A 16941-nucleotide genomic window follows, 5' to 3' on the forward strand; every position below is an offset into this window, starting at 1 on the left:
GCGAGCGCCTTCCAGGCTAAAGGACCGTTTGGTGCCTCTAAGGGGTCTCTAAATATCAGCTGCAGTCCTCGTAGTAATACATCAGCCTCTCCAACACAGGATAGCAACAAGAGGCACCGTCTTTACAGTCACCTCTCTGAGCAGCCGTGGAGGCAGGCATGCTCAGCGCAGCCGCTCCATCCCTGCTGCCTGCATCACTGGGGCGAGACGCTGCCTCTGCTGCTCCCTGCCCAGCTCCTATGCAACCACGGGAAGCTGAGGAAGAGCAGGACAAGAGCTGAATGGGCAAAGTGGAGGAGGACGAGGCAAGCCACACAGAGTGCCTATGCTCAGGAACAGTCGCAGCTTGTAGAGGGCAAGTCATGAAGTGGGCCTTTGCCACGCAGCTCCCAGGGGACCAGGGGAAAGGACCTGGGGGACAGAGGATGGTTGCAACTGCCTCTAGAGAGATCTCAAAGGAGCAGGACAGGGCAGATGATCTGTCTACACACTGGCTGGTTCCTGACTTATATAAAACCATATCAGGTCTGGTCACTTGCTTCTGACACAGAAATTGGGTTCACCTGAGCATTAAGAAGGCACAAGGTAGTAATGCAACAAAGCTTGTGGGCACCAGCATGTCACAGAAAGTCTCCAATCCTGCCCAAATCAGAACCACTCATTCCAGCAGGAGACAACTACAGGGATCACCAAGGAGACAGGGCCACTTGCCAGACCACTCAGGTTACTGTTTCCCAGAAAAACAAAACAAAACAAACAAAAAACCCTTAAGGAATAAACACAGTGAGCTTGATATTACAGTGGAGCTAAAAGTTGATCAAGAGCTACCTGCCATTGAAAGACGCTCTCGTTCTTTCTTTTTTCTCAGATGCACTTTCTCACCCCTTCTCTTTGCACTACCATTCGTGCTTGTCTGAGCTCTGAGCCCCCCTAAGCCATCTCGAGATAGCAAAATGCAGGAAAAATATCCCATCTCCTTTTTGGTAGGGTCAGCTTTCTATCACTCCTATTCCTCAAACTGGCTCTCAGCAGGGTCAGAGGAGCAATGAAGGTAGCAGAAGTGAAGCAGAAGGAGCACATGGGGAGGACCAGGGGCTGGCAAGGAGCAATCTCACCCCTGTTGGCAACAGCCTTTAAGACTGGTGTTGCCGTATTGCAAAATCTCACCTAGAGCAAATCTACAATGCTGGCACCAACACAGGTGTTGGAACAGCTCAGTGTCACGCACTATCCAGGCAAACAGACTGAACTACTCTGCGGGAAGGCAGAGGAGAGTCTCCAGCCTTTCCATTTCTTTCTTTCTTTCAAAGAACACAAGGCACGAACCTTTACTTCTTACTATAATGATCACATCGAAATTAAAAGTCAAAAGCAAAATAACCTTTCCAGCACTGGGAGCTCCAAGGCTAATGTTCTGCTTTCTGTGACAGCTCTAACGATTTTGGTTAAAATACACGAGCACTTGCTTAGCAGCTGGACATGGCTCCTGCTTCCGAATCAGATTGGCAGTCAAACTGGCAGACATCCAATATTATTGTTATCAATGGCTATTTGGGAACCCAGCTCCAGTGAACATGGTGTTATCAGGTTCCTTTGATGGGCAAGTGCTCATGCAACAAGAATTACTGCAAGAGCCAAGGGTCAAGTGGGTCTTGCAGAATAACGTGTTCCCATGGCCACAGAGCATCATTCAGCAGCCAATATCAGACTCACCCTGGTTATATGTAGTTATACAGTGACAGTCTAGCAAGTGCCTTTAACCTTTTTGCATTAAAATATATATATTTTTTCCTTTTGAAAGGAGTGTGACTGACTTGACTCCCTCACAAGTATATTCAGGTTTTATCGCAGCACCACTTACAGCCATGAGCCCTTGTTGGGTCAGAAAAAGAGCTGGCAGTTGTAGCTGGGATTCTGCATGCTGGAGACATCTCCCCATTTCCCAGGCTTTCCAGTACGTGGAAACGCACATGTACTCGGAGAGGAGTTACTGAGTCCAGAGAGTGGAAGGGAAGAGGCCAGCAGTCTCCCACACCAGTTGCCAGCTGCTGGCTCACCCACAAACTATATACCATGCCAAAGCTCTTAAAAACACAAACTGAATTGAAACACTTTTGCTCATTTAAAAATCCAACACAATCTGGAGCTGGTAACAGGGATGCCCAAAGAACACAGTGGATGAATTTTGTCCAATATGCACGGACAACCAGGAAAACCGAAGGGTTACCAGAAGCATCCACCCACCCAAGTCCCAAGGGAAATAAAGCAGTTCAGCTATTTACAAAGATGCCAGTAACTGTAAAGCAGTAACTAAACCAACAGCCTGAGCAATGCTAAACATTTACCTACAGTTTTAAGAAAAAGTGGTAACATTAATTTCTGCAATCTTAGTCCACTGAACTAGTGGGGGAAAAACAGATGAGCAACTATTTACAGAACCTATACACACCTTGGAGGATAGGGAAAAGCCAACAAAGCTCACTTGGTAGAGTTATGACTATCAGAAGAACTACCTGCAATCTGAGGTGGCAAATGATCAGCCTTGGATTTGAACAGGTCAGTGACTCTGCACTAGCTCCAGCCCCTTCTTGGGGTACTTCTCTTTACTTTGTAATCTTTGCTATTGCCCTTAGGATCTCATTCCCTACCAACACAACAGAGTACTGCAGCTCCTACTGATCCCCCTTCCCTGCGGGGAGCTTCACACACTTGCCAAAAGTACTCAGAGAGGAGACATATCTGCCCTCTCTCCAGCCTCACAAGTTCTTTATTTAAATGAACTTCCCTGTTTCATGAAGTTATGGAGATCTGGAACTTGCACACACTGTTGTACCACAGCACTAGATTCCAATAGCAGATCTCATCTGTGTTTTCCTGTCCACCTAGTTGAGTAATTAGTTCTGCTAGGAGGACAATAAATAAATATACGGATGAGGTCAAACGCTCACAAACTCAGACTCTGTGTTTGCAGAGATCAGAATCAGGGCAAACAGGTTTTGCCTTGGACAACACAGTCAGATAAAAACCCTATGAGAGCAGTTATTGGGACCAGAAGGGGACTTAACCTTAGAAGGTAGAGATTTTCCTTTTTTTTTTTCCCCCTGAACTTTGAGGAAACTAGATAAGACGGTTCAGAAAAACACATTGTATTTTTCAGCATATTGAGGCATCAGGATAAGCAATAAGAGTTAAATACAGCTGCTGGAATTTAAGTTACCTTCACACCAGCAGAAAAATAACTACCTACATAAGCCCCTCCTCAAACCCTTGGCTCAGGTGAAATCAAGAAATATGTTTTCAAAGCAGCCCTGATGTACAGAAGTGCTGAAACGCCTTAGAGTTAAAAATCACAATCACAGCTTTTATCTCTCAGAGAAGGAGGGAAGCAAACAAGCAGAACAGACTCTCAGGAGCCACTGCTCAGACTGAATGATTTCCATGCAGCTGCTGTTCTAATGCTGCTCTCCAGAATTACATACTCCCGGAATAAGCCATGGCACAATTTGGAAATCAAGTGGTTTTCAAAAATCACTATAATTCTGAAAGATTTTGCTTTGAGATAACTACTGTGACATAATCTCACCATAACAAATGGATTTCTTGCAGACCAAGAAAACCTCGTACACAGACTGCATTCCCTTCGCCATTGAGCTGTACTGTTTATTTTGGAGCATGAATAGGTGCTGCTGGAAGATGCAGGAGAAGTTTTCTGTTCCAAAGCAACTGCAGCACTGGCAGCAGCAGAGGAATCCAGCTAAAAAAAGGAGTTTGGTCACTTTGCCACAGCCTGGATGTCTCTGCTGACACTGCCAGAAACAGCGTTCCTTCTAGAGTTCAGTTTCTTTTGGGAAGGGAGTGCTTACCCACATGAAACAGGCTGACATTTGAGTCAGCTGACAGATGACAGGCCCTGCCATACTGAACCATGCCTGAAGAAGGTGGGTAAAAGCCTCCATGGGCATGCCAGCTCCCTGCTGGACTGCCCATCTCCACTTACCGCCATGTACGGTCGGCACCCTGCATCTCTTGTTTTGGCAATGGAGTCCACAAGTTGTCCGCTAATGCCAAAGTCACAGAGTTTAATATTTCCATTTCTGTCCAGAAGAATATTGGAAGGTTTGATGTCTGTAAGGGAAATAAATTTAAACTGATAAGTCACGGCTGGAGGTTTCTATTCCAAAAACAGCAGCTGCAGAGAATCAACACCAGTAGTGATTACTGTGTGCTGCCTGTCTCTTAGTGTGGGGTGGGTATCAACTGGATGTGTTCACCACAGGTGTCTAAGGTGTCTGCCCAGGAACAACAGGAGGTGGAGCTAACCCTCTATCACAGAATCACAGAACAGCTGGAGTTGGCAGGGACCTCTGCAGACCATCTCATTGAATCCTCCTGCCCAAGGATGTCACTTCCCTGTAGGTAGATGTAGACATCCAATTCATCCTCAAAATCCCTCTGCAGCCCGCTCAACACGGCTGTGTGCAGCCACTGCTACTCCACTTGCAATGAGTGGTCAGAGGGGAAATTTGGAAACAATGAACAGCAGTACTAGTCTGGAAATGCTAGCACATCCCTACTCTCTTCTCTTTTCTCTGACTGAATGGGAAATATACCTGTGCCACTTCATACCCCAATTCTGATCACTGGTTAGTATGGAAAACCTCTGATCAAAGAGGTAATGAAACATCTGCCTAACCACTAGGCTCACGTTTGTGCAAAATCTGTAGTGCTCCCTTAGTGCTCCATTCATTTTAGTACAGATGCTAAAGACATTTTGACTTGAAACAAAGGCCATTTAAAATTCTCACAACTATTCTTGTAGGCAATAAAAAAAAAGACATGAACTTACCTCTGTGAATGATTTTCAAGTTTTCTTTTAAGTGGTTTAGTGCTTTCACAGTCTAGGAAAGAAATACAGATGAAAAATAAGCTAGTGTCATAAGAATACTATGATTATTAAACTTTTGGACCATCAAGAATTGTGTTTAGGGGAAGAAAATTAAAGGTATTAAGATATCAATCCTGTAATATGTCATATAATAAAGTAATTTTCTTGTAATTTTTCATACAAACAGAGGTGATATAAAAGAGGGTATGTGTTTAAGTAAGACACATACCACTTGTTGCAACCTGGAAAGATTAAATTTTGGAAAAGGAGAACAAGAGATGAAGTTGAACAATTCCTGATGTTAATCGTCTTTAGGAATAACTTATTTCAAGTCCTATGCTGTATTTTTAAGTAGGTAACAAGGCCCCTGTTCCGCCATTCTCATTCTACTGGCCAAGTACCAGCTACTCATTTCAGTATTGTGAAGAGCAGCAGAGGAGCCTGTTCTGCTTTACCTGTTTGCCATCAAATGGAAGAGACACCAGAGAGCCTTATTTCACAGGACTATTCTAAAAACACTGGAAGTTCATCATTTTCATTCATGAAAATGAATGAAAGGAAGGGTGAAGATGGTTTTGTCCCAGTATCTGACCCTGAGCAGAACTTGCCCATATCCTTTCAAGGACTTGCTGAGCACTTCCCAATCACTCTGAGAACTCATGACATCAATTTGTTGTGGCATTCGCGTTCTGGAGCTGATAGAGAAACAGTTTGTGGCATCTGCCATCAACACAACATGAGTCCAGCACTCCCTCACATATTCCTCAGATACTTCTGAATACTACTTCACTTCTGCAAACTTTCACCTTCCAGAGCCCTTGAGGAACTAATTCTTTTGGCTTGGCCTAGGTTTTTTATTGGACCAGGAAAGTACTTCCAGGTTAAGTCAAGAAAACATCAACAAGTTTCTTCACCTGCTGAAGAACATACTTCTTTTGAGAGCCTTTGTTCAAGGCCACTAGCGGTTTCTCTGGACTGGAGTGGACCAGCATCCCCTGTAGAAATCCAGTGGACGCAATAGATCTTTTCAGGCAGTAGCAGGACAAAGGTTTCATCACACCTTTCAATACCCATTCCTCCACAGCCAAAAAAACAAAAGTGCGATTTGCAGGGCCAAAACTTGCCCTTGTGTTTACACAACCAAGGGTTCATTTTCGCAAAGCCAAGTTTGATTTTACAGGGCTACTGAAAGGTACCCACACTTAGAAACTGTTTCTTTAACATACATGGCTATGCTGAGTATAAAACAGCCAAATGCCAGAAGATCTAGGACTGACAGTACCCCCATGTAGCAGAGCTTACACTCACATACCCTACATGGCATTCATCTCACTTCACTTAACCATCTAAGGTACCATGAGACAGGAACTTAGCACCTGTACAGATGCACTCATCTCTCCTCACTGACTACAGAGGGAGTCTAGGTAACTTAGACTAGATTCTCACATTTAAATAGTTCAGTGGGGTTCAACTCTCCTGGCTATAAATGCCCAAACCCCTAGTTCCCACTATATGCACCTCAGACACCTTCGTTGGGATGAGATGGACTGTGTTTACCTTCCACCGATGTTATCTCTGTGGTATATGAAGGAATCTTTGCTGAGGGGGCTGCTGTCTGCCCTGCTGGTGCTGATGTGGTTGTGGGCTCCATAAGGCTGGCCACATATTTACAGTGCCCTGGCCCCTCATCATCACTCTGACAAAATGCCACAGCCATTCCCACTCCCCAATTTCCATACTAACAGTTTTGCCAGAAAACTGTCCACTGTTTCTCTCGGAGTCAAACTGACCGACAGCACTGATTACAAGGGAAGTCCAAGAGACCAGTCAGTGCCTGGTTCCTGCTACCTGTGGTCCTGCCAACATCTGAGCATCTGAGGCCTGACAAAATGACCATGAGCACATGGAGTCCTCTCTGACACTCCCTCTGAACTGCAAGGCTTACACCTCACTCTGTGCATGGCTGTTTTTGTTCATGTCAGCATCCTAGCTCTACCGCTGTTACAGGAAGGCTGTTTGAAAAAGCAAGTCATGCCACTTGCCAAGGTTTTCTTTAGGCCATTCCACTGATACAAGCTGTATGCCTGCAACACTCACAAACAGCACCCTGCAGGGCTGCCAGTTCTTCCACATGGTCAGCACACCATATCCTCTGGCCAAAATAGCACAAATGTTCTAATCACTGCAGAGGACTGACAGAGAAACAGTCTGTGAAACACTGAAAAGAAGTTTCCTTTCTCACCTCGGTTTGACCATCCCTCCAAAAATGACATGAAATTACAGTGTAGGGAGTAGCAGGGACAAGAAGTCGTCTCCAAATTGCTGGGATTCTGGAAATGGGGAAAAGTTCTCTTTATGGACTGGTTACAGTCCCCAGCACCTGCTTCTCCATCATTCAATATACTATGGGACAGTTAGAGTATACTCAAGGATCATTAAAACCATGATGCAATACGATGACAGCAATTCTACTGAATGCAGGTCAGCCAGCTTCCTCACAAGCAAGTGAAAGAGATCTGAATGTTTTCAAGTTATCTTCAAAAAATGTATAAAGAAGAACAAAATACTCACAGCTAAAGTGATTTTGCCTAAGATTTCTTCTGGAATAACATCATCTAATACACTATATACATATTTGTAAAACTTATCAAACGAGGTAGACATGAGCTCCATACAGATCCAACAGTCACCCTAGAAAAAGAAAAGAATCTCTGTTACTGTCAAGCTAAAATAATAAACAAAAATCCAGAGAATATAAAGAGATCCCTTGAATCCAGTCAACCACCTAAACAAGCAACATACATTTGACATGAAAGATTAAATTAATCTTGACTAATTTTAGCAATCTGTTCAGCAGCTACTCTGAACTAGTCAGCGAGGGCAATGGAAGAATCACCCCTACACATACCTCTCCCCCACTCCCATTTACCAACGGAAAAGTCTAGACAGCCAGCTTAGACTTGACATTTAATATAAGATGTCTGAAGTTAGATGAATCCAAACCTCAAAACCTGTCTGGCTTTCAGGAAGATTGAAGGCACACTGAGACACTACCATACACGATAAGACTAAAAAAAAATTTCTTGTAGTTTATGGCAACCCTACAGAGGATGTTTCATACAAGACTAAGAGAGAGGATTCGGGAAAGAGAAAATGAAAGTAAATCCAAGTATGAGCTATCTTCATTTTTGATTTACGTTTTTACAATTAAAGAATTTAAAGGCAGACAATTATAAAACATACAAGTATCTTTGTTCAATCAAAATCTAAACTAAAACCATCACAGGAGAATAACATGCCTTTTTTTCAAACTCTATCCTGAGATCTGTGAATCTACCCACACACTGTGGAGTTGCTGGGCATGACAAATAGATCTCTTTAAATGTGATCTACAAAAGGATTTCATCTTTTGCTTTAATATGTATCTCGCATACGGTGAAGACCAGCTTATCCATGGATTAATCTTAATTATTTCAATTTTTTTGAACATTTTATTTACAGCTGAGGACAACACATGGCTTTGTGTGAGCTATTCCTGGTGGATTCTAAAGTACTTAAGGCAATTCTTCATTGTCACAAATCCTACAACAACAGAACCAGAACTGTTTTTCAACAGAAACTACATATTCTTTTACACGCTGTATTATAATGAGTGTTAAAATGGCATTAACTGTCAGATAGTAAGTGTAGAACTGAGATGACTAATCTGGTTGTCGTACTCTGGGTAACCCACACCCAAAACACTTCTGTAAAGAGCAATGCCTAGTGTAGGCAACACTGCCCTCATCTACTTGGGTGATTTGGATTACAGGACTAAGTTTCTGGTTATGAGTAAGCTCCATGCTCTTGTGATACAAGAAGTAACAAATATAGAAGAGATTTCCCTATACAATTACCCTGTAGAAGGTAGATTTTTTCCTGATTGGACAAAAAACAAACCAACCAAGCTATTTGTTAATACATGGAAAAGAAATTAGAAGGAAACTAGAATACAAACAGTCTGAAGGTGCAGCAAAGCCCAGTGTTCCCACCTAGTACACCTCAAGTCACTTTTGTTTGAGGCAATTTCCTGGTGTTTGCAGTAGCCAGGAGGAATTCTAAACTTTCACTCACATGATTAAAAAAGCTTGTAGAGCCACAGGTTTTAAGACCAAAAAGGGATTTTGGGCTCACTGAGAATGACCTCCTGTGAAACACAAGCCAAGGAACTTAATCGGCCAAGACCCTGCCTCCAGTCCAAATGCTTGGTTTAGTCGGAACAGAACCGCCCACAAAAGGTGCTCTCAAATAATGTTTGCTTGCACACTGTGGTGCTAAGCATCAGTGGAAGCACTGGTAGCACCCAGCTCTGTGCTGCGTTACTCGCACACGTGGGAAAGTGGTTTCAGCAATGCAGAGAGCAAACTGCTATGAAGCACCTCATGTGCCGCTAGCATTATGTATGTCACTGGTTCAGAACTGGTTGTCCTCAGTGATGATGAATCCAACACGACCTCTTGTCAAAGGAGTTATGCCGCCTTCGAGAAGATACACTTACCTATTTTGAAAAGAGGTTACCAGATTCTCTAGGAAGGACTGAGACTCTGCTGCGCTAGCTGGGTAAGAAGACCCTAGAATCAGAGCCATGGGAGGCTCCATTTTACACTGCTCGTTTGGTACCAGGTTTTTCATTTCAGCACACGGTAGAGCAGGATCTAATGTTACCTATCTAAGGGAAATGGCCGCTACAAGCCTGAACCTAGAAAACATGCATTTCACCTGGAACAACACAAAAGCAACTGCTTGAAGAGGCACCATGCCGGAAACGGTGGCAGAGAAACCACAGAGAAAGAGACAACTGCAGCATGGGGGGAAGAGGACATTTCAAATAACTGACATGAAACATGGAGAAAGGAGCAAGGAAGGATCAGGCTGCTGGAGAAAGAAAACAAATTGGCTATGCATAAGTTTGGCTGAGAACCTGTCCAAATTTAAACTGTAGAAATGAAGTTAGGCAATGAATGCAGAACCCAGTTCCTCTTTCCAGCACTGGCAACAAATCCAAAGTGCAATTGCTGCATTTCATATTACCAATAGTGGCTCAGAGAAGGGGAAGTGGATTCAGTGTTAGTGATGTATATAAATCAAGTGGAACTAGAATCACAACTAACCGTTAGGAACCATCTATAATGAAAGCAAGCATGAAACTGTTCTACTGTAAAATCAGTTAAGATATTATTACTGTTTTGACCAGGCTTACATGAAAATTTGGTACTGCGATATATTCCTGTGTTATTGTACTGAGACTATGGATGACTGGGTTCATGTGAGAATGCCAGAACACTATTGACTGTCTGCAGTCTTGCATATATGTCCAGTGGCACTAATATTGTGAGCATCTTCAGTTACCCAGGTTACAGCAGGTGGTGTTACAGCAAAAGGGAACCAAAGTTGAACAGTAGGCAACCTGGTTAGAGCTGTTGTAACAAAAGCTTCAGAAAATATTATGCAAGTCTGCAGGGATGTGATGCGTGTGTTACTAAACAGTCTAATAAATACATAAATTGTTGTCCAATGTTAATTTAAGTATTTAAAAAAAGAAAAAAGCAATTTCATTGCACATGATAAAAAGCACCAAGGGAAAAAAAAAGCAAGACTTGCTTTACTCAGTCTCCTGAAGTGGTACATGCCATATAGAACTCTCAGTGAGGGAATTTATTGATTTAGTAATATAAAAATCTACCTGATCAGCATGAATTCCTTGTCAGCAAGATCAACTGTAAGAAAGATGACAGATCTTTTCAATTTTGCAGCATCATTAAAGCTGATGGTAAGATTCAAAATTCTACAGGTTCTTATCCCTTTTTGGGACTTACAAAGACTTACCTATTGGCAAACTTGCTAAATTTTACTGAGAACAAAGAGAAAGACTGGCAGGGATGACTGAGTAGCAGTCACTCAGTCCCCTTTCTTAACAAACACAGAGTAGTGCTGGTGTGCCTGGGAATGTGCTGCTTCACCTTGAAATATGAAGACAAAATTGTCTTAATGAAAGTTTCTCTTCAATTTATGCTTCTACATCAGGTTGATTTTTGATTACAAAATGATGAAGGAGGCATCTTAATTTTTTCTTCCAGTTATAGTTGTTCTTCCAAAGAATATATTTTAGTTCTTACTGCACATTAAATTACTAGTTGCTAATGTGTGTCTTGTAAGCATTCCAAAAAATATCTAGGAACACCCTGCACTTAGTTTTTCATTCAAAATATTGCTACACATGTTCCAAGACACGCACAAAAACTGTTTCTGAACCAGTAACTGGGATGCTCCAACTTCCAAATGCAGTATCCCGAGTTCCCAGTCAACAACTGGGCATGTCACACAGATACCAACACTGCAGATTTACTATGTTAGGGCATTACATGGAACAGGCAACCTTTTATGAAGAAGAAGAAACTTTTTATTGCATCTATACTAACAAGAGAGAATCAAGAATCTCATCATTTATACCACACAGAGGACACTTTTCCTAGGGACCAAGGAGTGTTCTCCGGGGCACATGCCTTGAGCTATGTCAACACAGCCAAAATTTTCCATAGGGGAGAGTGCCGCCAGAGAAATGCTTCAGAGCAGCTCCATTACAAACCATAAGTGGTCTTAGTCAGATGGAAGACTGCTCTCTAAGGTACCAAAGGTAGACGAAGATTTTGAAATAACATCTACTGCAGATTTAAGAAATTATTTGGATGGTGTGTCCTATGTAGACACTTAGATGCAGTCCCTCCTCTTGAAAGTCTTTGTAAATGCTAGCACTTATCCTGAAGATCATACTTATTTCAGGTATGTGACAGACATCTCAGAGAGACAGGACAGTCCTGTCTCTGACTGAATAGGCAGCCTACAGGAAGCATTTATTCTGCTACTGTTTCTTTTTCTAGTTGTGGTTCTGCCCTGTCTCAGAAAATCTAAGCTGACTATCATTCTCTCTTTTTTTGGAGGCTTTTATGCAGTATGGAATTTCATGGAATATTTAATTCTTTATGGAATTTTAATATTTCACCAACCAAAAGAGAGTTTCTTAAGAAACCTCCAAAGGATTCCTAACTGTTGAAAACTCATGTACATCTTATAGCCTTGAACTGAGTTTTATCTGGGCAAAACCCCAGGGTGGGCTTTTAAACACTGCTTATGGGAGTTGGGAATAGCATAGCAAATATTTGAGGAAACTAATGTATGTAACATGAAAATAATTTTCAAGGCACTGCAAATGCTGTTCCAAACCATCCTCCTGTGGGTCACTCAAGATGAGCAGGCATCAGTAGTGAAGGGAGCGAAAGCACCGTATAATAATTGACCAAGGATACATCAACACTTCACAACAACGTCAGCCATACGTGACTGACACGTCCATGCTAGCTCTTCCTGGTACCAGCAGAAGCTCACCATAGGCTAGTATGCCTGGATTCCTGGGCAGATTTTGCAGCTTGTAATGAATTTTGCATGGATGAAATTCATCAGTTATTGAGCTGGTTAGTTTAAACTTAGCTCAGCTATGCTTGCACTATGTAGGAGTCACTGCTGAGATCCAAAGTCAGACAAAGTTAAGAAAAGCAACGGGAAGAGTTGCTTTAAAAGAGCAAAGAGTGTGGTTACGGTAACTGACCACTCTCAATTTTAAGTCTGAGAGGTACTGTCTAAAACTGGATTAGCTGTAAAGCCTCCAGTAGACACACAGAAAGATATATATATATTTTTTTTTCCTCAGAGCTCTCAGCTCTCCAAACACTCACTGAAAAGAGCTTCCCAGTTACCCAATGCAGAGGTATGGCTCAGAGATGGACAGTCCCATATTCTCACTAAAAGAAAGTGACTCAGGTGAATTCTTTGTAAAAATCCTAGCAATCTTCTTTTTTCTAGGGAATGTTACTTAAAGATGCAAGTATCTTTAATACTCACAACTAGCATGCATTAATTTAAGAGGTAACAAACTGACAAGACTAACCAGAACCTCTTCAAAATAGATCTCTCCTGACTGATAACTTGTAGAGAGTTCTGTGTGCATTTACATGAGTCAAGGGTCTCAGTGGCACAGTACGAAAACAGTAACTGACTTCCTAAAGCACTGAATCCATTCATTCCTCTATAGCCACTTTAACCAGGAATAATAGCATAATTGTCCCTTCTGGCTTCTACACTTTCCTCCAGGCCTGTCTCCTCCTGATCCTCCTCGTTCCCCATCCTTTAACGGATAAAATTTTTCTTTTTTCACCAGGTTGTGGGCATCAAAATGATCCCAAGTGCCACATGTCAAGAAACTAATGCCCAAGGATACTTTTCATTACTAAAAAAAGGGGTTGATTTTTTCTACCCAGGATCTTTGGAGAACCAAGAATATAGAGCAATCCACTTAATAGCTATGTTAGCGGAACAAAGGGTGCTGTAACATCACCAAGAGGTGCAACACGGTGAGATGAAGGACATAGCTTCCACAGCTCCAGCAACAAGAGCAAGAGTAAGTAGAGGACTCTGTCATGGAGGACCTGGAGGACCTGGAGGACCTGATTCCGGCATGTACACTATACAGCATCAGTGTGATGATGCCCCCTACTTCATGCAAAGGCTGCAACTCTGTCTCCTGGGACTTTTCCAACATTGTTCCTGTTTCAATAAACAGCTAATTAATCTCATCTAATGGGTGCCTAAGAATTCAAAGAAAGTTTCATGCCTGGCAATCAAGTTATAGTTTTCACATTGTTACATATTACATTATATACATATACATACATACATACAAAGTAACAGAGGGAGGGCCCATACGGTTGAAGAACAGGGAACAAAGAAAATGGGTTAAGATGCTCCCTGATGAGGTACAAACAGCATCAGTTCACAAAGAAGACCCATTCCCACGTCAAGTTCCCCTGAAGTGTGATGGTAGTGACTGACTGTCAGGCCCCAGTCTGGCTTTTGTGAATCAATGGTATAGATACAGTTTATGTCATCTAGTTATTTTTCAAGAGAAGATTTCCAAATTGACAGAACTGTCAGAGAGAATGCAGCGTTTTAAAACTTTCCCTATCAGAAAATGCCTGCTGAACAAATGAGCCAGAATACAGTAAGGGAATACAACAAGGGAAACATACCCTTTCATACTCATAGACCAGATAATGTGCAAAGAAAAACAGCAGCTAGTAGGTCTCTGTCTTCCTCCTTCTCTTGGGTAGTGTCCTGCAATTAGGCTGAAGTGGTGGAAAACGGCAAGTCTGCATGTCTATTCCCCTACAATGTGTGAGCCTCAACACCAGAGCAAGTACAGGAGGAGGAATAATCTACACCTACAGAAGAGCTACAAGAGCTGCTGTTCTCTGGAGGAAGAGGAAGCAGTAACCAGGTTTTGACATTCATCCTGAACATAACTCTTGCTCACTCTTGCTCTTGCAAATGGACCAAAGGTTTGCAATACAGTGCTGCCTACCATTGCTATATTCCAATTCTTGTGCCTGTATTAAAAAGCCTCAGCTCAGCTTCATGACTAGCCTCCAAGCATGGCTTAAGACTGTCCAGGCTCTGTGGAGAAGGCCAACTTCCAATTGTTTTTCCCAGTCATTCAAAGCTAGACAACAATAGGAGTGGCTGGGAAAAGTGCAAGGAGGAGGCACCATTATACCTTCCGTGGCCCTGCAGCATAATATTGCCTTTAAGTATGGATATAAATTAACACAATAGTTAGATGCTAAAACAGTTGCAGACATGCCAGCGATTAACACCATATTCCTGGCCATGAACATAGCTAAACTATGTTAAGATTAACTGTGATCAGCTTATATAGCTTTCAATCTGTAATCTTGGTCTTCACTGGTATAAATCATGGAAGCATTATACTGAATAACTCTCTCTACAGCATATGATATGCATGTGTATAAAAGGGCCAAGCAAAATTATAGTCCCTAGGCTAGCTATTGCAGATACAGTGTTGTTCTTTCAAGAACAGTCATGAAATTTGGTATCTGCCCCAAAAGGATAGAGCAGAACTGTAGGAGATGCCCAGAATGACAAGAAAGATGATCAAAAGTCTGGAATGGGTTCCATGTAAGACACAGTAGGCTAGAACTTGTCAGACTGGAGGAGACATGACAGAAGGGGAAGACGACAAAGTCCATGAAACCCTCAGTGGCCTGGAGAGAATGGATAATGGTCAATTGTTTGCTGCCTCTTCAAATACAAAAACTAGAGGTACCACTCAAAACTAGCAGAATGTAAATTCAAAATAAATCAAGGTGGCAGGACAACAAGCAGTAGCATCTCTCAGAGAACACCATGGATGCAAAAAAATGTCCATGTATTTAAGAGGAAACTGAATGTTTTCATGGAAAAGAAATCCATTAAGAATCCATTAAGAATTACACAGATACTACACCTAGCTCTGAAGACACCCACTGCATATGACCAAAGGCTTAGGGGAAGTATCACATATGCTTCTGTAAACAAATACTTTGGGCCATTGCCAGAGACAGGACACAAGGCTAGCAGTTCTGGTCTGAACCACTGTAGTTGCCCTTATATTCTGATGTATCTGCAGACACAAACCACTCTGAGGAAGAGGCATGTCAGTCAGGAGTCTCTTGACACAGCCTCGGTACAGTATGAACGTCAGATAAGCTTATGAGGAACTGTGGCTACTATCACAGCAGCACCTTTGTTACAGGGATGTTGAGTTTGGGCAGAGCTTTCATAAGGTTGTATCTGATAACAGCTCAAATAAAGCATGTTTGTGTCCGAACGCTGTGTCGGAGAGTGGCACACACCCAGTCAGCAAAGGCTCTGCTTGGGAGAGCCACAAACCCAGGAGCTCATCAAAAGGAGAGAATGGCAGGAAGGAAGGAGTGACTGACACATGCAGACAGACATGGCAGTGAGTGGGAACAGCATGTGTTTAGCAGCACTCAGACATCTGGGTTGCTTGGTTAAATATGCTTGATTAAAAGTGGAAGCCTAAAAATACTAACACAAATTAACTTTCTCCTCCTCACTGCAAGCGGAAAACTGCAAAAAAAAAATTAGCAAAAAACAAACTGTGCTATGAATGAAGCAAATTTGGAGTGCCCACCTCTCTGAAGAGTGCGCCATAAAACTGAACAATATACGGGCAGTCACTGCTTCGCATTACTACATCAAGGTCCATCAGAAGCTGCTTCTGTTCCTTTTCATCCACTGTCGACCGAATTCTCTGAAAGAGGAAGATTAGCAGAGACTTTATCACTTACATGCCATTACTGTACTTCAGAACCACTTCTGGAGAAACATGCCAGGGACCCCAAACCCAAAGCTGAGCACACAATCCCCAAGGCATGCTCAAACACACTCTAGAGAATTAAACCATGTCCTCAAATAAGAAAAGACCTGCAACTGAGAACCCCTAAGGCCATTTAATTCAGCCTGTAAAATCTCTGATCAAATTTTACTCTAGTGAGCATTTTCACTTTCAGATGAAACGTCAGAATTAAATTAAAGCCCAGAGATTTCATTGAAACCTACAGCAAAACAATACATTCAGGTTTTCTTTTCAAAATGAATTCCCACATAGTTATTATCCATGTTAGATGGGACCTGAAGACAGTTTTGAAATCTAACCAAGAAATACTATGTTTAAAATTACTAAGGAAAGCACGGAAGGTAAAGAGGTTCCCTCCACCATGCCTACACTACATTGGTGCATGTGCTCGTTGCTAATCTCAGATCAGAAGGTCTTCATGGGGCAGAACATGTCTGGCATGGTGAAAAGGGACCATTGCATAACCCAGAGAAGACATTGCTCTGGTAATTTTAAAGAGGGGGCAACAGTCCCAGGAGCTCTTCTCATAAAAACTAACTATGAATTCTTTACCTAGCATTGGCCTAGGTAACATTAACAACATACAAAGGCCTGTGTTTGAATAATTTTATCTTCCTAAAACATTATGAAGGATTAAACAAGACCACCTCATTAACACCCCAGTTTGAGAGGCAGGGGAAAACACACTTTCTCCCATAATAATAATAATAAAAAAAATTAAAAACCCTAAGTTATTTACTTTTCAAAG

At 42.2% G+C, this 16941-nt stretch overlaps 1 protein-coding gene across 4 annotated transcripts in view; it reads right to left on the minus strand.

The window, feature by feature from the left end:
• The window catches only part of MAP2K4 (mitogen-activated protein kinase kinase 4), a 112457-nt gene that overhangs the window by 22704 nt on the left and 72812 nt on the right, over positions 1–16941 (minus strand). For all 4 annotated transcript variants that reach the window (XM_067308153.1, XM_067308151.1, XM_067308152.1 and 1 more), the window contains 4 exons: positions 15969–16088; positions 7457–7576; positions 4847–4898; positions 3998–4125 (listed from right to left, as the gene is read on the minus strand). In XM_067308153.1, the coding sequence (XP_067164254.1) occupies positions 3998–4125; positions 4847–4898; positions 7457–7576; positions 15969–16088 (420 nt within the window). The remainder of the gene's footprint in view (positions 1–3997; positions 4126–4846; positions 4899–7456; positions 7577–15968; positions 16089–16941) is intronic.

Source organism: Apteryx mantelli, chromosome 19 (assembly GCF_036417845.1).
Source record: "Apteryx mantelli isolate bAptMan1 chromosome 19, bAptMan1.hap1, whole genome shotgun sequence".
Taxonomy (NCBI): domain Eukaryota; kingdom Metazoa; phylum Chordata; class Aves; order Apterygiformes; family Apterygidae; genus Apteryx; species Apteryx mantelli.